A 25,533-nucleotide genomic window follows, 5' to 3' on the forward strand; every position below is an offset into this window, starting at 1 on the left:
GAGACGATTCTCTATGGGACTGCTTATGCTTACCGTGTTTCTAACTTTGAATGTTTGAAAATGGAAAATGTTCGAACAGAGTATTCTTGCAAGCATTTGCAAGAATTTTTTGTTGAAACCCGGCTCACCCAGCCTTCATTTTTATTTCTCCCTAATAAGTTTGCAATGATCTACTATGTCTAATCTGCCCATTCTGACCACTTTCTCTTGAAATTTATTCAGTTGACTCTAACAATCAGAACCAACATTCATATTATGATGTTGGTTCTATACCAATGAGACCTTGCGCAAGGCCATGAAAAGACCCAAAAATAATTCTGGTGAGCAAAGCCTCAAGATTGTCAGCACTTCACGCATACACTAATTCTTGGTTTAATTGACATTCATGAGAATATTTACGTCGCCAACTGTTCTAGTGCTTTCTCTCATGCATAGGCTAGACTTTGGCATGAGCTTAAAGCATGAAATTATGTAATTGTAGAGGCAAATAAGGAGTCTGGTAGATTTGGACTCAAGACCTCATGCTCTAATATCATTTGAGATTTTTATTGGACTACTGCTATCTGTTCTAGTAAAAAGCCCTCTACTAAAAGTTATGTCTTAATTTTTTTTTTTAGAACAAACTTGTATAGCTAGAGTTGTTTATACCATTGTGATTGTGTCTGAACCCATAAGAATAAAGTGGTTTAGGGAATGATAGATTTTAATATGTTAAAAATGCGTTTTGTCTTGTTGATTGAAACTTAGTGAATAGTGAAAACACGCCAATTCGTTGTGTCTTTGAGGAAAAAACCGTATCGGCTATTCTTTAAGCTGCAAGTGAAATAATTAAATTAAAAACATAAACTGGAGAACAATTCTCGCTAAAATCAATTACTGATGTTTGGATTAATACAACATAGAATCTTATTCTTGTCATGTTCTTACCGGTTACCATATATCTCAAGCTCTCGCCACAAGTCAAAAAAGAGAGACATAACTTAGGGCGTTAGCTGCAACCATCAATGTGGGTGACATGAACTGCTCAGATTCACAATAGGTCAGATTCATGTTTTTACATAAGCAACTCTTCCATCTTTAAACAACATTTGTAAGAAGACGATCTTTCATTTATTTCTTCTGTTTCTTCAGATCTCTTAGACGAACTCTTCCATAGTAGCTGATGATTCATTCTCACAAAAATACTAAAAACTTTCTGGATAGTTATCCCGATCAGGAAAATTGTCCAAAATGTAAGAAGATGGAGAATAGAATATGCTTCTATTTCTTGACCTACACAGTCCGTAGACAATTCATTTTGTCATTATATTCTCCTTGACTCTAACTTCTTCCTTTGTGTTTTTATAGAACCATGTAAAACCCCAAGCTCTCGTGATGGACAAAACATCAACGGATTAGATTTCACATGGAGCAGAAGTTATCAAATTGGAAGCCGACTAATTAATTCAGTTGTTCACTTTCACCCTAAAAATCCCAATGTTGAAATTTGACGATGTAATTGCCTCTTACTTTTCATTATCTTTCTAGTGAGACTGATCATCTTGGAAAATAGAATTCATTGCTTAAAGTGAGTTAAAAGACTTGACGAGCACAACATCTTCCATCGACATAGCTTTGAAATTCCTCTCATTAATAATGCCATCAACAACCCCTTGATTGGATTTATGTTTGTTTGGTTTTATATCTTATATTAAAAGACTTGACGAGGAAAACATCTTCCATCGACATAGCTTCGAAATTCCTTTCATCAATAATGCCATCAACAACCCTTGATTGGATTTATGCTTGTCTGGTTTTATATCTTATAGAAACTTGACTACAAAATAACGAATATGTTCGAGCTGATCAGATTGATAAATAGAAATAAAATGAGACCCTCTCTCTGAATTCGCTGGAGGTAGGGATTCAATTTTAATGCTAGTAAAATCAAAAAGAAGAACATGTCAGTAAAATGATTTAGCACCAAAAAACAAAAAGTTAATATCACAAAAAAAAATAAAATCCAAAACTAGTATGTTTATGATAACTTTACTTTTCGTTAGCTTCCGTTAAATTAGATTAATATCGTAAAAAATCCCATACATCTATGACAAATGGAGTGTAATACCCAAATTGATACATCCATCAACTATTCAATGTCATCAAACTTAGTAATTTGATGGTAAAATTTAACAAAAACAAATGGAGAGTAAATTTGTCACAGGTGCATCGATTTAATATTTTTTTTTGATAAATTTGTCACAGATATATCAATTTAGAATATTTCGTGATATTAACTCAAAAGCAAATGCTCGAGTGATTTAAAATCAGCTGAGGAAGTTTCCATTATACGTTAGGGGTTGCATGTGACTGGAAACCGTGCCTTTCTTATCTACTCGGTGATTGTTTTAGAGTGGAAAAGCACATCAAGAGTGGAATTTCTTTCCTTGCCTATGGTGTAGTTGGATGCGGCAAAATGCAGTGTGCAAAAATTAATAGGGCACACCCGCCGATGTCCACATTTGTTGGTTACCTAGCAATTTCACCCATATAACAGAAGAATAATGCCGATGAACGATTATTGGTTGGGAGAGTGATTTGTCTATGGCAAGTGCTGAGGAAGTATGTATGCTTTCTGCGCACTTGGCGAAGAATCATGATTTGCCACACATCATATTCAATTCGTCTTCAACCACTACACCAGTCACATTTTTCAATAGACACCTGTTTTGTGAATATAAAACCCCAGGGAGATGGGCCGCCACCGCTAGGACTCCTTAGAAAACCTTGGGCAATCTCTCATATGTTTAGGAAGAAAGAGGATAAAGCAGTCCAAGCACGTGAAAGCATCTGCACTGACCTGACAATGTCGTCTTTTTCCAATGAGAAAAAGGCGTAGTGGGATTGCTGGTCTTCTATGCGTATCGAATTGAGTGAGGTGGTCGGATTTGCGTAGGACCCACATAATCCAAAGCGCTCTCCTGATCTAGACAAGAAATTTCCTTGGCCCATATATATAAGGGAAAAAGGTAAGCAAACAGAAGGAAAAGAACATTCTGCCCTTTATATGGACAAATCCTATTGAGCACGTACAATCTTAGCTTACAAGTCTTATATTTTCCCGATAAATTATGATATGACAGCTAATCGTGTCTAGTTTAGCCTATGATAATTGATGATTGAGAAGTTAAAAAACAAAACAAATAAAAAAATAAAAGAGATTTCTGGTTTGTAGAGAACCTATCGCTACTTGGATTGTTGGGATACAAACATGCTTTTTGGTCCATTTCTTAGGCTAAAGCACAATTTTTGGTGAACTTTTGTCATGTGAAGCAAGATCATAATGGTTGGATTTTACTATTAATATCCTTATTGCATCTTCCACTTTTGTGGACACATGACCCAATGTAAACGTTTAATCGAATCCACTAGTAGTTAAACCACCTTAAGTTGGTTCACAATCGTTTTACGTTTTAGGATTTTTGCATAGTGCTGTCGATACAGATTAGAGAGGAACGTCTTAGTAAACTAAGCAAAAACATGATTTGTAGATTTGTGGTACAAATGGAACGTTCCAAATTTTGTTGTAGTAAGCGTCTTGCTTCAATTCTTTTTACAACTTCGGCTCCAAAATGTTTATGCTTTTGCTCGTCTCCTAATTGGAACCATGATATTAGTACATCGTTAGTAGAGTTAGGATTAACCTATTCAGGGTGAACCTTCTTGTACGAGTTTTTAAATGTTAAATTGAAACTTCTCTAAGGAATTACTTTAGAGATTTAGTGTTGAATATCAATTATTTCTGATCAGACGACTTTAACAAACTTGAAACTTAAGCATGAAAATGCTTGCAATCATATGATAAATACTCACAATCATAGAAATAGGCTTCAAAATTCCATTTTTAAAGTACAGAAGGAAAGTCCGTATGCAGGATTGCAGATTAGAAGATGATATATGTCACAGGTAGAATAGCACAAATAATCAATTTTTTTTGGCCGGAGAACTATAATCAAATTTCATTTCTGATTATCACCTTTAGATAAATTAATTTAGACAACAAAAGTAAAGGTAAGAAGTAAGAGCGAGGCTACCTTAGAATGAAACCGACTCATGAGTAACTCAAGCTCGGCTTCGAAATTGCTCTCGATCAACTCGCGTAATCTAGAGCTCGAGCTCTAGCTTAAGTTCAAACTCCATTAAACTCAAGCTCGAGTTCACCTACAACTCAATTGTGTCTAAGCCGCGTCAGCAAATTACTCGGGTATCTCAATTTATATTCTAGCTCGAGTGGGAAATTTAAGGGTCAGGTGTGCCGTTCCAGTTCCAAGTGATTTGGAACCTCTTCACATGTTCGAATTTCCCTATCGCTCTTCAGTTCCTGGAAAATTCCGATTCCGCCGTGGCATGGATCAGGCTTGTGCATTAGACATAGGGATATCTTGGCTTTGCTCCAACTCGCACTTAATGGTGCGGTGATGACCTACTTGCTCGAGTAAGTCTCGAAATGAACGGATCAGGAATGTGAAACCCTTATGTTAATGTACCGGCAACGTGAAGAGGGCGGTGCTTCTTTCTTCTTCTGTCTCCACACTCTCCTCTATATTAATTCTATTGAAATTTAAACATTTTTACTGGGAAAATCGAAAAAAAGAAAAGAATTTTATATGTGAAATTTTGTGGCATCATTGCCAAGTATTTTAAAAGTTTAAACTATTAGATGAAGACATAGATTATTATTTAAATATTCTAACACTTCCCCTCATGTGTAGTCTGGACTTTTAGATTGAGATATATATAACATTTAAACATTTTTATTGGGAAAATAGGAAAAATAGAATTTTATATGTGAAATTTTGTGGTGCCATTAGTTAAATGCATTGTTTATTATTCTAACATTGTCCCTCACGCGTAAGCTAGACTTTTAGTCTTAACCTAAAGGGCAAAAATATGCAATTGGAGAGGTAATTTAAAATTTAGGCTATTAGATTAATGTATGGTTTTTCTATATAGAGGGAGATTTGATCTCCACATTCCACATCAAGCAGACGATTCAATCTCTCTTGCATCTTCCGTAGACTTCTCCATTCGTCCTTCAGTTCTGTTCAACTATCATCCTCTTCGTTCTCGACTCGTGTGGTTCCATTCTTTTCAAAAGTTCTTAAGGTGAGCTTTCTCTCTCTCTGCCAGTTATGAGTTCACATGCTCTATTAATTCATTGTGGCGTGTTTGCTCGTTGATAGATTGATCACGCCTCCATTCTTGTTTATCGTATGCTTAGCATAGAGCTCCTTCTCTTTCTTCGCTGCTTTGACTTTGGGCCTCTCTAGTCGCTTGCGTGTTTGGCTAATCGGCGATTATGAGTGGTGGAGCTCGAGACGCCTCCTCTTCTGGCCAATCACCAGGTGAGTCACTCAACTTACGTATCTGTTATTTGCTGTGATCAGCTGCGATTTACTGCGATTTGAAGATATTGGTCCTGAATTCTGAATGTGGGCCTTATTATCATGCCATTCCCTATAATGTTGATGTTGAGGTATGAGAGCTATCAGAAGAACTATGCTTCTGACCATTTTATCTGGCTATAATCTACGAACCACGAGAGCGAAACCTTTCATTGGTCTTATACTCTATTTCAACTACCTAAAATCTCTTCATTCTCAGCTTAATACTTGCAGTTGTTGCCAGACATGATCAATATAGGCACTCAATTCTTGTTAGCCTTTTTAAAGTTTATCACCTCTTTCAGGGGGTTTATATGTTGGAACTCGTGGATAGAAATAATTATAAACATAGAAACTGGTGAAATGCTAGTTAATACGAATTGATGATAAGTGGTGTCCGCGAGCCGAGACATGCATTTCTTCTTGAAGTATGGCTGCATCCTTGGCTCCAGCTCAACATCGAGTCTAGAAAACGTGTTTAAGCTCGAGGCCTACTTGATGTGAATTTTGATCCAAACATGAATGGATCTCGAGCTCAACTCTGAGCTTCAAAAGTACAACAAAACTTGCAAAGTATTTCTAGTTAGCCAGGAATTTTAAACTGCACGGGCTGTTTTCCCACTTCAAATTCTTCAAAATGTTTCAAATATGGATTATCCCGGATCTATGGTGTACTTTCTGAAACTAGATGTTGATTTAGTTATATATTGGAGCTCTTTGAACTCAACTCGACTCTGAAAATTATCGAACTGGTCTCAAACATTCTGGTAGTCGAGTTCGAGCAACTTGTGAGTCTTTGGACTCATTTTTCTTTCTTTTCATGTATGCTAATCCTTACTAATCCTCAGTAGTGTTTACTTACTGTACCTTAAAATTTGTTTGTCTTTTCTTTTTGGGATAAGTGTATTGAAAATTATAAAACTTGTCACAAAAATAAAATCAAGTCTTTAAATTTTCAAAAAACACAACAAAGTTCTAAAACTTGTCAAGATTTTTAATCAGGTTTTTCCGTTAACTCCATTCGATTAACATAAATGCTAACGTGGTTTTTTTATTTTATTTTTTATAATTACTTTTTCTGCCTAACATGATAATTCTATCATTTTCTCTTTCAAATTTTACTTAAATTAGATTAAATAAATTAAAAGGATAATTTAAAAAAAGTTCTAAAAAGAAAGAAAGAAAGAGGAATAGGCCCTTGCCGGTCCTTTCCAGCGATGGGCGGGGGCAGTAGCCACCGGCAAGACCTCAGTTTGTGTATTTTTTTATTATTATTTTAACTTTGAGCTTTTTCTCTTTTCAATGGATCTTAGTCTATATTTCTTTTTAATTTTTAATATTTTCTGACGTGGCGCTTGGTGGATGCCACATCGTCACCACGTGTATTAAGAAAGTATAGTTGAGTTCTGGGAAGGACTTGACCTTGTATTGCTAAATAAGCATTCTGTATCGGTAGATGTCTTTTAATTTACTAATCTCTTTCCTGGCATGACATTGTCCCGCAGTAGGTGGTTCGAGGGACACGTCTGTGGTTGTGGTGACTCTGTCTAGTGGTGAAGTATGCATAATTGTCAGCTTGTCAACGAGGGTTGACACTCAGGTCATCTCCATCGATCCAACTACAGGCGCTCTTTGCTACAAGGGAAAACCGGGTTTAGACATTTTTGAATCCGAGGAACAAGCTTTAGATTACGTCTCAAAAGGTGGTGGTTTTAGTCGCGAGAGCACAACTGGTAGGGCAATACTGGGCTATGCTCCGTTGGGAGGCTCCGGCCTACTTCTTATTGCAAAGAAGTATCTCCCACCATTCAGATTTACCTGGTGGGGGATGTGTATATACGGTGACCAAGAGCGAGTGGATCAAGGTTTCACTTCGAAACCCTCAGCCCCAAGGAAAAGATGAACTGCAAAATATTGAGAATTTAATGGGGCTTAACATAGACGGGAAGCACTACTTTTGCGAGACAAGGGACATCACCAGGCCCTTTCCAAGTAGGATGCCTTTGGAGAGTCCCGACGATGAATTTGTCTGGAATGGATGGTTCTCGATGTCATTTAAAACTATCGGGCTGCCACACCATTGCGCGACCCTTCTGCAGGTTTTTCTTCAGACTTGGTTTTCTCCGTATCGATGCTCGTCGTCTTCTTCGAGTTATCTTCTATCATAGTAATTTTGTCTAATACGCTCGTTCTAATTGCTCTCCTTAATTCTACTCTCACCTTATCTATCATTCTTATCTATCATTCGCTCATTTAACTTATATTGACCTATTCATTTTTTATACATTTTACATGGCCCGTGGACTAGTTGGTTAACGGAAGTGATATTTTTTATTAACATTACCAATTTACTGACTTATCAAAAGTAAACTAGCTTGATTTGATCTGTGGCTTGGAGAGGCAAGTCGAGAATCATGAAGCGACACTTCTTTTGCTCTTCTTACTGTGGTTAAAAATGTTCATCTAGTCAGTGCTGTTCTCTTACACAATCCTAATCTACAGGGGTTTGCTGAATGCCGAAGTTTTCAAAGCGCAGGACCAGTACAAGGGATTGTTGCGCTCACAGCTCGCTGTAGCAGATTGCATCCAGGCACTCGTTTTCTGGCTAAAGGGTTAAACTCGTGTTTTAGTACAGGTAAAATAATGCACGAACATGGCAAAGTATTTTGTTTCTTAATGCCTGGTCGCTTGCGCTGTCCTATATTGCTTACTGGGTCCACCAAGACTACCTGATATTGCCAGTGTTATTTTGCTGATGGCTCCAACCAACCTTTCCTGTTTGATATGCGCCGCGCCGATATTCTTCACTGAATTTATCTGACTTATATTATAATATAAGGCAAAATTCACCAAAAACTTCAAACTTTGTCTATTATGATATATTTACTTTAAACTTTTTTCTATGATACAAAAAATCCTAAACTTGTATATTAAGATACATTTACTCCCATCAAGATTCCATCAATGAGGGCCGTCAAATGCGAAAAAGCAAACAGTGTTAAGATAGTACTCATGTGGTTTAAGTGAAATTAAAAAAAAAACATTATTTTGACTGAAAAATCATTTGACAAAGTAAATGTGTCACATAGGTACAAATTTAAGTTTTTTTTTTATTACTAAAATTTTTTTAGGGTAAATGTGTCACGGTGCCATAGTTTGGGGTGTTTGATGTTGAAAAAGTTTCAAGGTAAATATGTTACGGTCGACATAATTTAGGATCTTTGATGGCTTCTTCCCCATAATATATTGCAATGCCTGGTTATTGTAGGGATGGTTATTTTTCATTTCCAATCGATTAATGTCTATGGTCTGTTCTGATTAGATGCTGTAATTTGTTTGATTATTACTTTTTTTTTTTTGTCTATTATTCATTTGACTGCCTTTCTGTTTAAATCCTTAAAATTCTTGATCATGGGAATGAGATGCTGGCATGGAATTCAGCAATACTTTTAGAGTTGCAAATACCCACTGCTTGATGCTTATCATTAGAGTATCCCATGTCGCCTAACTGTGGGTTCAATGGCCCTTATATTCATGAAGTTTTCTTGCAACTAGTCTAAAATTTTGGGTGGATAACTTAACATGGTATTGAAGCTAGGCTATCGTTTTGAGTCTGGTTTGTACGTGAGAGGCTGTGAAGAAGTACATACTTGTATATGGAGTTTTAATGAGCCTTATATTCATACGGGTTCCCTTCACCTATCAGTTGGGCATTTCAACACTTATGAAAGATAATTTCTACATTATGTCTTCATCTGAATATGCATAAGTTGGTTTTAGTTAGTTTTAGAAAGTGGTAGCTGCAAAAAGATTTGTGTCAGTGATGGGGCTCATAATTATAACCTAGGAATTATTGAATAGCCAATATGATGTGACGCGTTTCCAGTTGTCTGGCTTCTGATTTTTATTGGCATGCCCCGGCTGTCGTTAATCGGAAACACATGACCGCCCAATGGGATTCCAAAACTTTGGTCTTTTCTCTTAACCTTGATGGTGTGCAATCAATTTCACTGCTTTAATACGTAGATTCCTTATAAGTGTGGGTGAGTTTCACCTGAAATAGTGCAGAAATATTATATGACAGGAAATGAAGTAGAGTGCGAGCAGCTTGTCTGGGTACCCAAGGAGGCAGGTCAAAGTGTTACCTTCAACACATACGTTTGGCGACGGGGCACAGTCCCGATCTGGTGGCGTGCGGAGTTAAAGTTAGAGGCTACACAAGCAGATATATATGTTTCTGATCAAGATCCGTATAAAGGAAGTCCACAGTACTTTCAGAGGTTGAGTAAGAGATACGTCGCACTGTTGGTGGGAATCAGAGCAAGAATGCTTCTGTCCCAGTTTTTTGTGTGAACTTGGTTAGGAATGGACAATGGGAGTCTGAATCAATTTTAGTTCAGCATTTTGTCACATGTATCAATTACATTACATCAACTGGAGAACTCCCAAGTACTCGAATACAACTAATTAATTTTGACTGGGCTGCCAGTACAGAACCAAAAGGTGGACAGCATTTTTCTAGTAAAATGTGGAATCTTCTTCATGTATCTCCAGTGTCCACAGATGAACGGCAAACTATTCATAAACTGTGGAAACTTCTCAAAGAACCTACAATGTCCGTAGGCATTTCCGAAGGAGATTATTTGCCTTCGCAACAACGTACTAGGGATTGCTTAAGATCACATCAAAATGGTGTAATTCGCTACAATTGTGCTGATTCAGTGGATGGAACTAACACAGCTACTTACTTTGGTGCCCTTCAAGTTCTTGTGGAGCAGTGTAGGCGGCTGGGAATATCACTTGACAGGAACGGGTCACGTCCATGTCCAGCTTGGAAGAGATTTGACGAGAACGTTGATGAATTTAAGCAATCTACAATATTGTCACCCGTTTCTCAGTTAGCTGATCTTTTCCGGCTGGCTGGTGATATCCATTCATTACTTTATACTGGGACCAATGCAATGCCCAGCCAAATGCTCAGCATATTCAATGAAGAAGCAGGGAATGGAGAAGGAGGGAATTTATTAATAAGGAACTTTAAGCGGGCTGCTAACCAGGTTTGTCAGGATTGGGCAACCCACGCAGAGAGAAAATTCAAGGCATTTGTAGATGGTTCCCGCCAGAGGCAACTGGAGATGTTTCTTGGAAGGAGACTTTTTAAGCATCTTCCATCTATTCCAGTCCAACCTCTCAGTGTACGTATATTTAACATTCTTCATTTATTGAACCAAAGCTCAGATTACTTTTCATTTCTGTCCCATTGCTGTTTTTGTCACACGTTCTTTGTTATGCCCACTTCCTCTTCATTTTCTTCAAATCTTCTTTCACACTTTACTTCTTGGATCTCTTAAGCCCCTGAGATTTTTTCCTAAATTGTAATTCCAAATTGTTTCTGGCTGAAATGCCAAATTTCGGGTGCCAAACACGTATGATCTACAAAAGAGAGTCTAGTAACTGGCAAAGAGATGATGTAGAACATAGGTGTGAAAGCTGACAGGATAATTCGCTATGCCTACATTGTCCTGTGAAGGCACAGCTGACGGCACACGTGTATGATCACCCCAAAATGTGTACAATAATCTCTTTTAATCTGTCTAAAAGATCTCATTCGATAAACTCTTCAATCAACACGGGTGCTTTGGGGGCGTTTCGTTTCTTACTCCCTAGTTTCTGTTTGACGAGCTCTTTTCCCAAAAGTTTGAGCTTTCACAAGTGGGCCATTCTGTATGTCAGCTATATTTCATACTACTCCCCTTCGCTGAGGCTGTTATTTGCATGGGAAACACGTGATGTGGACCTAAGTACATAGAGAAGACAATCAAGGCGAAAACACAACAACAGAAATAGGAAACAATAGAACTCTTCTGTGCTTTGATATTTTGTTGAAAATGAGCATTTCATAGCCTTAATGGCACTATCTTGATTGGAGAAAATGAAAAAGTCTAAAAGTTTGTTTGGAGCGTTGTATTAGTTATGGGATTGAAGCTCTGCTTTTGATATCCCTATTGACGATTTTTAAATTTTCACCCTTTTAATAAATTCTAAAAACTAGTTATGCAAAAGGTTCAACTTCTGGGTTTGAAAGGCATCTTCTTCTATACTTCGCCATGTCCTCGCTTGATCGCTTTGCCTTCTGATGGAACCTTTCTGTCCAGCCACAATCCTCAGCTGCTAGTAAGTCACCATTGCTTGGATTTTACGTGACTTTGTTGCACATTTCTACGACAATTCACCGTGATAGTTGGAATTTAGTTTGCCTTCTAGAATTATTGTAGTATAATTCCCTCTCGGAATCCTTATTTATAAAGTACCCAGATGACGTTCATATTAATTGGTTGTGCTGACTTCGACATATGGAAGTTCATATTGTGGCATTCAGATTTTTATGATCTGTCTTGAAGTATCAAGTGAAGTGTTCGGTTGTAAAGAGAAAAACCATTGAGTCAAGCTGATCAACCGTTGGAAAGAAATGGCTTCTATAGAAAGCATATTCACGTATTCATATCTCCATCTACTTCATTTGTGATGATTGCAGGTTCTTTCTCGTCCATCGGGATTCTTTCTCAAGCCAATTGCCAACATTTTCCCGGACTGTGTTGGTAGCGCGAATCTCCTAAGTTTCAAGGACAAAGATGTAATCTGGGTATAAAATTACTTCTCTTTCCTTTGCTTATAATTTCACAAGTAAACGAGTCTCGATGGCTCGTAATGGACAAGGAAGACTTGAAAAAGTATTGACGGTAAAAAAGTGTCGGTTTAATACTTTCTCACTGAAGAAACTTCCCTTCTTTTTTCACAGGTTTGCCCGCAGGCTACAGGTGCAGTTGAACTTCTTGTCTATCTTGCTGAGCCTTGCCATGTCTGCCAGCTTCTTCTTACCATATCACATGGTAAAGATGATTCGACATATCCATCGACAGTTGATGTAAAGACTGGACAGTACCTTAATAGTCTCAAACTGGTGCTGGAGGTATGTCTCATCTTCATCACTCTGTAGTTTAACCTCTTGACTTTTTATCACTATGATGGCTGAACAGATGAAGAAACTACTCTTTCATCACAAATGTATGGGAAGTAGATTTTGATGCTATTGATAGTCCTTGACTGCAGTTATTATTATGATGTTTTGTAAGAAGCATTAACTTTTTTGTAGTCCTTAATGGTTATTTGATGGGAAACACTTGAGAGGATATAACAACTGTGCCGCACATTTAGAAGTAGCAGAGCGATCGAGATTCTGTAAAAGGAGTTTATTATTGGTCTAGACTTGTGTACATTTCCTGCTTAGCATGCTAACTAATGATTAGATTGGGCCCAAGAATACAAGTCCTTGCACGAAGTCTTTTTGGTCTATAAAATACAAGGATTACCTTCTTTCCAGTTCAAACGCCAAAGATGTTTTATCTTCACTCTACTTTTTAATTTATTTATCCAAATGGTCTGAAAGTAATATTTCTGCTATGAAACTGCACCAAGAGTGTTTTCCTTCTCAACAATGTAAAAGAACAGGTTCATGAATGGAAAACAGGGTTCTTTTAACATTTGATCCTTGCAGCCTTTATGCACCCTATACATGCTTGTGCCTCTATCAACTTGTTCATTAATGTTCCCCACTGACCGGCCAAATGGTCCAGTACTTTTATTTTTAATGCACAAAATTATATCATTGAAACTTATATATTGGTAGTTTCCATGCCTATAGTTGTTTATGGCCTGAAGAAGTTAGAATCACCAAATCATCCGAAAACCAGTTGTGGCAAGAGAAACTAGGGCTGCCTTTTTCATGCTCAGTTGAGTACCAAATGGGAACTCACTCACAAAAACCATACTCTTTTATTATAAGAACAAACTCGCACCACTCACGCCGTAGGATATTTCTCTAGACTCTCTACTCTACTCGTGGCATGGAGGCGATGGTAGAGAGAAATAAATGTTGGGGTGGAGGCAGCGGATCTGAGCTCGGGATGGCGGCCGTGAGCCTTGGAAAAAAGAAGGAAAGCAAGTGAAGCACAGAGAAGGGAAAGAAGGACGTGAGAGACAGAGAAGGTGGGACCCAGAGGAGGATGGAGAGGACGAAGAAGTTTCAATGGGGAGAGAGAAAGAGAGTGGGAGAGGGGGAGGGTACCCGGACCATACGTGGCGCCAAATGTCGTGCACTGAATGGTCCCGCCTCATGGTGATGTGGAGGGGCTGATCTACACTATATTTTCTCACGTGCTAGAGTCTTATAGCCGTTGCTAGAAATGTCAAGAAATAATATGGGAAAAAGGAGAGAGAGAGAGAGAGAGAGCAGCGGTTTGCAAAGCGAGAGAGATTAGGTGAAGAACACGATAATATTGGGAAAAAGAGTTGTAATAGTGAGTTAGCTATCCAGGAAGGACATTAATCTCTTCAGCAGCGAGGAACTTTTCCTTAATGGCTGTGTAATCCCACCGCCAACGTGGTTAGTCTCTAGTCCAGCTTATGCCCTCTCATGTAAATGTAAATGGGGAAGTAGAAGGCACGATGGTCAAAAAGACATAGGCGTGGGCACTAATGAAGCTAACACGAGGACATAAGCTAGAAAATTTTTCTGTAGTGCAAGCAAGAGCGGAGGGGATTGTGTGATTAAGTAAGGTCAAACAATTTGTTCTTGTTAAATGCTTGACCAAGACCGCGAAACTGAACCGTACTAGAGAAAAGTAAACCACCTGCAAGCCGAACTGGACTTGACATAACCAAAGTTTTTTGTTTGGTTTGGGTTTTTGGGCGATACCAAGTCCATTAATATGCCTCTTTTATGGCCTTATCAGAAACATACATGTAACATGGCTTGAAAACAAATTTTTTTTTTTTTTTTATCAGAGGCTTGGAATTTGATCATATTCATAGTATGATTATTTCTTGATTTCCTGTTCCCAGGGCGCTGATATTCCTATGTGTGCAAAAGGGACAAATCTTTTGATCCCCTTACCAGGACCAATTAGTGTAGAAGATACGGCTACTAAAAAAGCAGGGGCACGACATCATTCTCAAGATGCACGATCTCTTTCACTACTATATGACTTTGAAGAAGTTGAAGGAGAACTGGACTTTCTTACTCGAGTGGTTGCACTGACTTTTCGTCCTGCTCTCTCGGAGAGAAGCCCTGTGACGCTTGGTGAGGTAGGAAAATCAGTACATTTGCTTAGATTTATTGCATCTGTTCTTGTAAATAACTATTTAAACAATAAAACTAAGCAGGTGTACTGTACGTAATAGTGGTTTTAATTTCCAATGGAGGACTTAATGGTGTTTTGGTATCTCTTTTATTGTTCTTCTGTCATATGGTGGAATGCATTTGCTTAGATAGATCTTCGAATTGACAATGCTGCATGATTTTTCTCTTTGGTTGTGTGGTGAAAATATCTGTCAATTCAAAAGCATGAGAAAGTTCAACTTATAATCTTAACCCATTAGGCAGAGGAGGTGTAGAAACTGTTGATAAATTCCAGGTTCTGTCGCCTAATACCACATCTTGTTTCATTCTCACTTGTAATTAGAACTACTTCTTTTCTTGATCAGGAACTTATAAAAGCAATATCGAACATAGGGCACTGTATTACTGTTGTTAGGCACCATGTGAAGTTTAACTTGTGCATTTGTTGGAATTTGTGATCCAATTCTAGAAACTTCAAGATAGATTTGAGCTAGAAGATTCAAGAAAAATTCTAGAATTGTCTACAAGCTTATGTGTCTAAGAAAATGTAGAAATCTCTAGAAGAACTTCAATCTAGAATTACCTAGATGAAGCCTACATGGACAACATTCTATAGAAATCTAGAATGTTGTACTAAGGTGTGACTCATGCCTATAAATAGGCTTGTAGTTCATTCATTTTAGTGAGTGAGAGGTAAACCCTCCACCTTGTGTGTGAGGTGAACCCTCCACCATGAGAGGTCAAGATCTCTATTGTACCTCCATCAAACTATTTTGTTCAACTAATGAAACTATTTTCCCCATGTCCTATATCCTTCAATTATCATATATTGTCCCTTGTCCATCCTCTACAAACTATACCATACACTTGCACACCTCACTAACCAAAAACTATCATCAATACCAACACTTGCACACCTCACTAATAAAAAACTATCATCCATAACTAAAACCATGCTTCCGCGCACGTTTAAATTTTAACATGGTATCAGAGCCAAGGTTACCGGATGGTTATGGGCGTTTGTCCTCACCATCCTCAACTAAAAGGCCGAGCCAGTGAGAGCCAACGGAGCCGGGCCGGAGCGGAGGCCAAAACAAAAGCCGGAGCCGAGAGCCAGAGCCTACGAGCGAGCCGAGCCCGAGCTAACAACTACAACTAAGAACAATTTGATGCCCCGAGACATATGGGTCATCGTTGAAGAAAAGACATGCACATTTGAAGGCGGGTGCAAGTGTTCCGACAAGAGAATGCAAGGGATTGTGAAAGGAAGACAACTTCCAAAGGCATGGGACAAATTAGAAGAAAAATCTCAAGGTATGTCCGAGACTTTACAACACAAGTCTGGATTATCCCAAAATTGGATCAAGGGGGAGTGTTGGAATTTGTGATCCAATTCTAGAAACTTCAAGATAGATTTGAGCTAGAAGATTCAAGAAAAATTCTAGAATTGTCTACAAGCTTATGTGTCTAAGAAAATGTAGAAATCTCTAGAAGAACTACAATCTAGAATTACCTAGATGAAGCCTACATGGACAACATTCTATAGAAATCTAGAATGTTGTACTAAAGGTGTGACTCATGCCTATAAATAGGCTTGTAGTTCATTCATTTTAGTGAGTGAGAGGTAAACCCTCCACCTTGTGTGTGAGGTGAACCCTCCACCATGAGAGGTCAAGATCTCTATTGTACCTCCATCAAACTATTTTGTTCAATTAATGAAACTATTTTCCCATGTCCTATATCCTTCAATTATCATATATTGTCCCTTGTCCATCCTCTACAAACTATACCGTACACTTGCACACCTCACTAACCAAAAACTATCATCAATACCAACACTTGCACACCTCACTAATAAAAAACTATCATCCATAACTAAAACCATGCTTCCGCGCACGTTTAAATTTTAACAGCATCCCTTTTCCTCCTTCATCTGCCTTTCTTGCGAGTTCCCCTTACTCTCTTCCGTGTATTATGGTGGATATGAATTTCTCATAAATTATTTCACAGATTGAAATTCTCGGAGCTTCCCTCCCTTGGTCTGGAGCTTTCACTGGGATTGGCAGTGGTGCTAAACCTATCGAGCTCAGCAAAAAGTTTGAAAAGGAGAGTAATCCTTTTATGTCTAAGCCCGAGTCTAATCCGTTCTCTGGATCTTGTTCGTCCAATGACAATGTGTTGACCGGTGGGGTTACATCTAATGGTAGCCATCAGTACATCAGTCATCTGAAGAACCTTGCAGGGGCTGACTTGGTACGTTGGGATCTCCTCGTGTTATATCATGGTTCATGTTCCCCTCCTGGTCTTTTCAATATATAATTTTAGAGAGATTCATCTTTCTTTTCCCTTGAAGTAGAGCGCATTCCACCAACGTGGTAAATTTGATGTTTTAATGCACAATCTATATGATTTTACATGTCGATTTTATTTTTTATACTTTTGGTTCTTTATCTAGCTTTAGTTCTCTTTAACCTCGGGAAGCATAGAAGGCATCCGTAGTTTAATCTTTCTAACAAGAAACCAAATTGTTCATTGGAAACTGCCAGTTTCTTTCATGAATTTGTACACTTTTTACGATCTCATTGGATGACTCACTAGTTTTGTATACAATTGGCATATCTTCCCTTGATACTTTTCTTCAAGCCAAGGTCCTAAAACATACTTTCTACGCTAATCTGGCGTTCTTATTGTTTGTAATATTTTATCCAAAATTTTGGTGAGCCAAGGGATGCGTACGGCAAATGTCCTTCCGCATTATGGAGACACCATCAAGTGTAACTGCTTCTCTGTTTCATTTTTAATCTCTTTACGTCTTAACTAATTCTAGTTCATCTATCAAAACAATGTTTATAACATCCTTCCAAGTTACCCACCTTTTTCGAAATGCTTAACTAGCTTAATAAGTTTTTCAGAAAAATGGCTCCAAGTACAATTTGCCTCTTATCCTTTTAGCTTTCACAGTCACCTCATTTATCTTTAGGTTTGTCACAGGTAGATACCCTAAATCCATAGATGCCAGAAATATTCTCACATATTAGTTTAAATATCCCCTTAACAAGTGATTTGTTGCACTTTCTTGTAACCTTATTGAGTTTGTGAGTTGACAACCGATGCATTTTAACAGCAAAAGGAGCTTGACTTCACGGAAGCCATGAAGCTTGAAATAGAACGCCTTCGACTAAATCTTTCAGCTGCTGAAAGGGACAGAGCTCTTTCGTCAGTTGGGATTGATCCTGCTTCAATAAACCCCAATCTGCTGCGTGACGAATCTTACATGAAAAGATTATGCAGAATTGCCAATTCGCTTGCATCGCTTAGGCAAGCTTCATTTGAAGACAGAATCACTGCTGCAATAGGTCTTGAGAATACTGATAATGACATCATAGATTTCTGGAATATAGCTGGGTTAGGGGAAAAATGCTTGTGTGGTATGTGTGAAGCTGAGGTTCCTGCGACTCCATCTTCAACAGTTCCACCAACTTCCGTACAACTTCCTCTGGTATGCTCTCGTTGTAAAAGGAAGGTCTGTAAGGTTTGTTGTGCTGGTAAAGGAGCTCTTCTCCTTGTGAATTATGGTATTGTTCAGAGTCAGGGTGGATCGAGCCCTGGTGGTCAAGTTGATGTCTCAACAAACGGAATGACAGCAATTGACGGCATTATCTGCAAAAGTTGTTGCCAAGGCATTGAGCTTGAGGTGTTGATGTTGGACTATATCAGGGCATTGACTAGCTTAAGAAGAAGTACTCGTGCTGGTGATGCTGCTCATACAGCCTTGGATCAGGTGATGGGATCTTCCTTAATGGATTTTCCATCTGAAAGAAATAGACTTTCTGATCCTAAGACAGCTGTTGAAGTTCAAAGACAACTACTTAAAGGAAAGAAATCACTTGCTGAATTCCCTTTTGCCAGCTTTTTGTATCCGGTAATTTCTTGCATCTTACATATTTCAGAGCTCTCCTCATATTTTCCCTTATTGCTACCATTTTCAGCTTTTGGTGCCTTCATTTTGAGGAGAACTTTTGTGAACTAAAAGTGGGTCTTCTTTGAAAAATATTTATGACGGACCAGCTCCTGTCAGCTGCCTAACTGCTGGAACATGGTAGATGTGCGCGCAATGAACCAAACAGAACCTCCAACAAGTAACTCCTAAACATGCCTACTCGGAGCTGTCATTAATCTGAACTCACAAGACTGTCTCTCTGAAGCAATAGTCATGCATGCTCTACGAGAGTTTTTCTTTATCGTGTCTAGATGAAGCTACTTTGAGGTGCTCAAGACCTGGATCTCACTCTCTCTCTCTCTCTTGTGACAGTATTGAGCTTGGCCTAAACCAGTGTTCATATCACAAACTATCCTGATGCCCCTGATTGTCTAAATTCCAGGCGGAAGTACTTGTATATTATAGAAGTAAAGTCCTTTAGGAAGTAACAGGGATTCATGTTTGAGGTATCCTGAAGCTTCTTTTAATAGCATCCAGTTAAGTTTCCTCTCACTGGTTAGAGGAAAAAGGACGCACCAATTGCTGAACTTCCAACCTGAACATGTAACTCCAGGAATCTTCAATCCCAATAACTATCCACATGGAGCAGGAAATTAACATCAAACTGGGGTGCTTTATTTCATTTGAGAGGATATGTTCATGCTTCCTAGAGCTTGTATTCGAGTGCTTGCAGCTTTGATTATGCTTTTGCTATTGTAGCGTATGGGAGTCATAATTCGTCCAATTGTTAATTTTGGGACTTGAAAGATAAAAAAAAAAAAAAAACATCTGAGCGTGCCGTGTTCCTATTTTTTCTGAACATGCCGTTTGCAAGAAGGTTGGGAAAGCAGTTTCTGCTTCTAGATTCTATAGGTTGACTTTTAAATGGCTTTTACTACCAAGCGTTTGGTGGTTAACATCCAGAAGGAGAAGCTGGAAGCAAAAAGCCCTCCATTACCATCAAATTGTTTCGTTTGGCATTTATATTGTTTAAATTTATTGGTCTTTACTTGTGTGTGATTTTAGGTCCCAACAGCAGTGGGTTCTGCTCCACCATTATCATTGCTTGCTCCACTCGCTTCTGGGTCAGAGCATTCGTATTGGAAGGCTCCTACCAGTGATACCTCTGTTGAACTGGTCATTGCTCTGGGAACCCTTTCCAATGTCAGTGGAGTGATCATGCTCGTTAGTCCATGTGGCTATTCTGCGGAGGATGTTCCCAATGTAAGTGAAGTTATAAGATGTCAATAATCTATTTTATACATAAAAAATCTGCTGGATTCCATCTGTTGGATATATCCTATCTGCCTGAATTGTGATTTCATTTGTTGATGGATTGACCATCCATATTTTCCCCTGAATCAAATTACATTTTTTGCATTGTATGCAAACAAACAGTTGAAGTATGACCCGAAAAAAGGGGAAAAAAAGAACAGTTGAAGAGAAATAATGTAGTGGATAGGTGATTTTAATTCTTCCTGGACTCCTGTGCTCTTCTAGAGAGGAATTGTAGGAGATGAGCATAAGCCATATAAATCTCATGAGCGGCTGCGATAAAGTCTTGTGGAAATGGTGCCGGTCTAGTACAGGAATTTGTTACATCTGTTTGTGCTTATATATGCTTCTAAGTGCATGTGGGCTATGCTAATCATGTGAGGAACGATATTACGAATGAATATATGGTTGGTAAAACTGAAGTGAACTTTCAGATAGAAGAGGACGAGATAACTTATTTGATTTCACTCCCGAGTGGGTTCTTTCCTCCCTCCCTTGAGGTACCATTTTAAAACGAGTGGTTATGAGAATAAATCGCTGTCTGACGAGTTCGGGTGTTTTGGCCATACCAAGTAAGTTCACGTCATTAGCACATGAATAGAAAGTTCATTGCTTACTTTGGGTAGAACTCTTCTGATGCAATGACAGGTGCAATTCTGGGTTAGTAATGAGATACAAAAAGAAGAAAGGTCATCAATATCATCTTCCTCAGAATTCTATGGACAAGAAAATTTGGCTGCGGAAGATGGAGTCCCCAGGCATATAAGATTTACTTTCAGAAATCCTGTCCGGTGCCGCATTCTATGGATTACTCTGAGCCTACAGCACCCTGGTTCCTATTCTGTTAATCTTGAGAAAGATCTCAATCTTTTTTCTCTGGAAAAGAATCCCATCTCACAGCTTGACCAGCGTGCTTCCTCTGCAGGCTCAACTAAGAGGAAACCCTGTATTCATGCCAAAAGAATATTAGTCGTTGGAAGCATGGTAAAAAAAGAGACGAGAGTGCCACGGTCCTTGATTCGGCCAACGAACTGCCGGCCTGTGACACAAGGCTCTGACCAGACAAATTCGAGAAACTGGTCGGACAGAGATCCTCAGTTACAAAGGTTCAAGGTACTACTGATTTCCGAGCATTTCTTTACTCGGCTTCATGTCGAACTTCAAATCGTGCAATTCGCCGATGACCATATTATCCTTCAACGACTTTTTACAGGTTACTTTCCAAGCTGCGAGGCTCAAGGACAATGGTCTTACCTTGGAGCAGGACCTTTCTTCTCTCTCACCTTTGATTGCAGGATTTCGTTTAGACGCTTTTCGTGCATTTAAGCCACGGATCACCCATTCGCCGCTTCCTGACGCATATACGCAGGATGGATTGACATTAATGGACGAGAGATACATCTCTCCAGCTGTGCTATATATAGAAGTTACCGCCCTTGAGGTACCTTTAAAATTTAAAATTGCCATTCCACACCCTTGATGTACACTTTCTTCTCCATTTCATGCGGCATGCTTATGTTTCTTATGTGCTTTACCGTTCGGATTGGCCTGCATTTGGCGGATCTCCTTTTTTTCATACTAGTCTTCAATTTGTGTCCAATTTGTTTACGTGCTTGTTTGGTTCAAAATATTCTTATCTCTCTCTCATGCACACGCTTTTGCTGAGAGATAAAGATTTTTTATTTTTTTTTAATCTGGTCCCATCTTATATCTTTTTTACAAGCCATTGTATGTGCTATGTACTGTGCACAGGTTGCGAAACCTTACTTCCTCAGCTCCCTCACTCACGAGTCGCCACTCCAGCCTCCCGAGAAGGTAGGGAATCCAACTTTTCAGATGATGTCTTCCTTGTACTTTTGTGTACATGTATTTTCCTTTTGTAGATCTACTTCCCCATACTTTCGTTTTAACTAGAGAACGACTTGTTCCAGGAATCCCAAAAAGAGGTGACTGTAGGAAAATATCGGTTGCCTGAGGCAAAACCGGACACTGCCATGTACTTCGACTTCCCTAGAAAGATAGATGCGCGCCGAGTAACCTTCAGACTCCTCGGCGATGTCGCGGCATTTGTTGATGACCCTGCCAAGCAGCAAGACTCGAACTCTATGACTGCCCGACTGGCCACCGGCTTGTCGTTGTGGAATAGAGTAAACTTGTATCACTATATGGCCTTGGGCGACCATTCGGCTGTTTGAATCACGTCATATCTTTATCCAGATTTGTGGTTCCGCTTGCAATTGGTATTCTATTATCAGTTTTCTTGTAAGATTTGGATGCATCAGTGGATTATTCATCGACTAAACGAGATTGTGGGGTCATTTCTGTTGTATGGTCTTTCTTGTATAAGCTGAACATGGTTAAGGATTATTTGTTTCTCTTGAATATTTGACGGGGAGTCTGAAACTTACCGGACGAAGAATATTTAAGTATATTTTGATGAATGCGAGTGTTGTAGGCTTGGCTTGTTTTTCAGCTTCTTGAATATGATGCAAAAGCTATTATGCGCCGGGCACTTCTACAAATGTTCGAGGATCCGGTGACCGATGGATCACCGACCACGTTAGTCGATGTGCTCCATGGTCGCCATGGGCTCGCGCCAGCACGAAGCATGGCCTCACCAGGCTCGTGCGAGCTCTGTGATAGAACTCGTAGTGGTCCGAGCTCGATCTAAACCACATTGGAGGTGGCAACCACCGGCGGCCTCAAACCCGAGGTTGACGACGGTTGTAAAGGCGGTTGGCTCAGCAGATGGTGGAGAAGAGGGCAGGGCCGGTTAGGGTTCGTGGGTAATATTTTAGGTCAAGGCTAGTTTGATTAAAAAAAAAATGAAAATCGATAAACAAGTCAACATTATAGCATAATGCAACTTGAAAGGATGTTGCAATCCAAGATGCGTATTGTAAGTTTTCAAAGGATAGGTGGATATCAAAGAGAGTGAGAAACTCGAGATGGTTTTTGCAATTTTCTCCATAAAATATTATCACTAAAATATTTAAAGTTACTTTTCTGTATAGGGAGTTACGGCGGAATTTTTTAAATTACTACCTATAGGTTGGAAATTACCTTCAATAATTTAAAGTCGCTTATCAATAAAAGAAATACCAAGATACTAATAATGCATATGCCGACATTTTTTATAGAAAAAGTTATTAACTAGGGAAAAGCTACTTATAATTATGAACACAGTGTTACTTGAGTTGTAATAAATTTAAAGTTATTTCTTTGAGCTGATGGTTGCAAACACCCAGCATTTAGCTCTCTAACCATAAAGTTTTTCTCTCCCCCCTCCTTTCTCTGTCCATAGTCTTCTTCAACCTCTAGCCACAGGAGGATTTGAGCTAATCTCCCTCTACCCTTTTCTCTTGTCGATTTTGTTTGTGTTTTATTGTTCTTTTGTTATTTTTTCTTCTCTCCTAATTTAAATTCTGAAGTTCTCTTTTCCCAATCTAATTCTAAATATGAGAATTTAAAATCTCCCAATATAATTCCAGATTTGAGAGTTATCATCTCTCGATCTAAATCTCTAATTTGGAAGTTTAATAAATATACTTTTGAGATTCGATGCCCCTCCGTTGTATACAGATCTTTTGCCTCCATCTTCAATAGTGATTGCAGGAGCTCTGAAGCATTTAATTACACCACGAATATTTGCTTTTCCAAATATTAGATCTATTTTGTTAAACCTGGTTCGGTTGTCAATGCACGACAATTGTATAGAGGAAGCCGAACCTAAGTGTATACTATAAACTAGCAACATTGTAGTTATTGAAAAAGGAATTTTCAACATATGTTCATCACTAATAAAGATAGAAGATCTAATAATCGGCTGCCAATTATTTTGCTTAACATATCCTTTCTTGTGGAATAAGTACGTGCTTAACCTACTGGTGCTCCATTGATACTTTTTTTTTTGAATTTGGCTTTGTTATTTTGGGACTTACTTTGTTTTCGATTTGCTTTGCCACGAAATTGATGTACTTCTCCAAATACAATTTTCTTTCGATTAAAAAAACTACAATAATTGTCACATTATATCCTTAGCCATCACTTTAGCGATTTCTTTCGCCCATTTACTTTAGTTAAACACTAATAGCACCATTGTGTGTGAACATAAATTTCTTTCTCTTGTGTAGAATTGAAATCTATATTTTAGCATAAATTACTCGTTAATTTGTACCTTAATTTACATGAATCTCTCTATTTTGAACAAAATAAAGGTAAAATTTTAACTATATTAAACTAGCCTTCACTCGCATGCTATACGTGCATGCGCGATTTTATATTCACTACTTATTCCATTGAACTCAGGTGATGCAGATATTATTAAAATATAAATTCAGAGAGTGTCACTTTGTTGCACCTTTTTTAAGAAACCGTAATGAAGATGAATTCTATTCACTGGGGCTTTCTAGACAAATTGACATATCCGGTAAATAGGAAAAAAAAAAAAAAAAAAAAAGACGCGTGGAATTGCCATTTAGTGATGCACTAAATTAATGTTTATTATTTACACTCGAAATTAATTATTGTTTACTATTTACCCTCCTTAATTCAAGTTAATAGAGAAGAGACACAAGTAGATTCCGCAGGGAAGAGTTCTTATGATGCAACTTCCTTAAATGCGGCCAAATTTTGAACTCCTGTTTTGTAAATTCACTTTTCTAACATGACCTCTAATTCCTTTTTCTCTACAAGTAGGGGTTCGATTTGGAAATCTGAGAAGGAGAGATGAACGGTGGTTTAGGCAGGAATAAATACATACGAATGTAAGATACATGCCAAAGAGTTAATTTTGAGCAAAGAAAAGTTAATAGGAAGAGTTACTAAAGAATTCTTAGCTTTTTCAATAATTATTACATTTAAAGTTCATTAAAGTAATGTTTTCTTATTGAACAAAACTTAAGGGAAAATTACCCAAAAAGTCCTAAACCTATAGCAATTATGCCAATTCAGTTCTAAATTTATTTTTTGGCCAATTAAGTCCTAAATATTGCAATCGTGTCGGTTTAGTCTTTTTGGCCACAATTGGCTCCAAAAGCATTGACATGGTCGTTGGTCGGTGCCATCGACAATTTTTCAATATTATTTTATTTTTTCAAATTATTTTATTCATTTTTTTCTCCTCCCTCTTTCTTCCTTTGGCTACGATGACCGGCCAAAGGGGGGAGGGTTAGTCGGTCGATCGGATTGAGTGGTCGGGTGAGCTCGCCTTGTTGTTCTTTGGGTGAGCGCCCTCGCCAAATCCGATTAAGGGGGCCTTGCTGCTACTTGGTTTGGCGAGGCGTGCCTTGCCGTCACCGGGCGAGGACTCGCTTCGCCGTCTTTAGGCGGGCAACTCACCCAACCATTGGTGAGGCAAGCCCTTGCTAGATCCAGCGAGGGGGCCCTCGTTGTCGCGAGGCCTAGCGACGGCGAGGTGAGCTCACTCGACTGCCTCAGTTCGGCCACCGGCCAACCCTCCCCTTTGGCCGGTCGTTGGAGCCAAAGGAAGAATGAGGGAGAAGGAGGAGGGAGGAGAAATAAAAAAGAGAAACAAAAAAAGATAAAAGATTAATAAAATAAGTCGAAAAAATTGTCGCTGGCGCCAGACTAGTCAATTTTGGTCGAAGGACTAAACGACACAATTAGAAAAGGTTTAGCGCTCAATTGGCCAAAAAAATAAGTTTATGACTAAATTA

At 38.6% G+C, this 25,533-nt stretch overlaps 1 protein-coding gene across 1 annotated transcript; it reads left to right on the forward strand.

Moving 5' to 3' along the window:
* Positions 1-5,338: 5,338 nt before the first annotated feature.
* LOC104428048 (probable phosphoinositide phosphatase SAC9) lies at positions 5,339-22,296 on the forward strand. The gene is given in 19 exon segments (XM_039311184.1): positions 5,339-5,384; positions 6,929-7,232; positions 7,234-7,522; positions 7,926-8,058; positions 9,508-9,717; positions 9,720-9,926; positions 9,987-10,480; positions 10,511-10,618; positions 11,959-12,066; positions 12,223-12,393; positions 14,325-14,567; positions 16,612-16,854; positions 17,726-18,523; positions 19,607-19,804; positions 20,504-20,687; positions 20,781-20,968; positions 21,069-21,296; positions 21,608-21,670; positions 21,787-22,296. Coding segments are annotated over 19 exon segments (4,479 nt in total). The 3' UTR covers positions 22,051-22,296.
* The last annotated feature ends 3,237 nt before the right edge of the window (positions 22,297-25,533 follow it).

The sequence above is a fragment of the Eucalyptus grandis genome, chromosome 1 (assembly GCF_016545825.1).
Source record: "Eucalyptus grandis isolate ANBG69807.140 chromosome 1, ASM1654582v1, whole genome shotgun sequence".
NCBI lineage: Eukaryota > Viridiplantae > Streptophyta > Magnoliopsida > Myrtales > Myrtaceae > Eucalyptus > Eucalyptus grandis.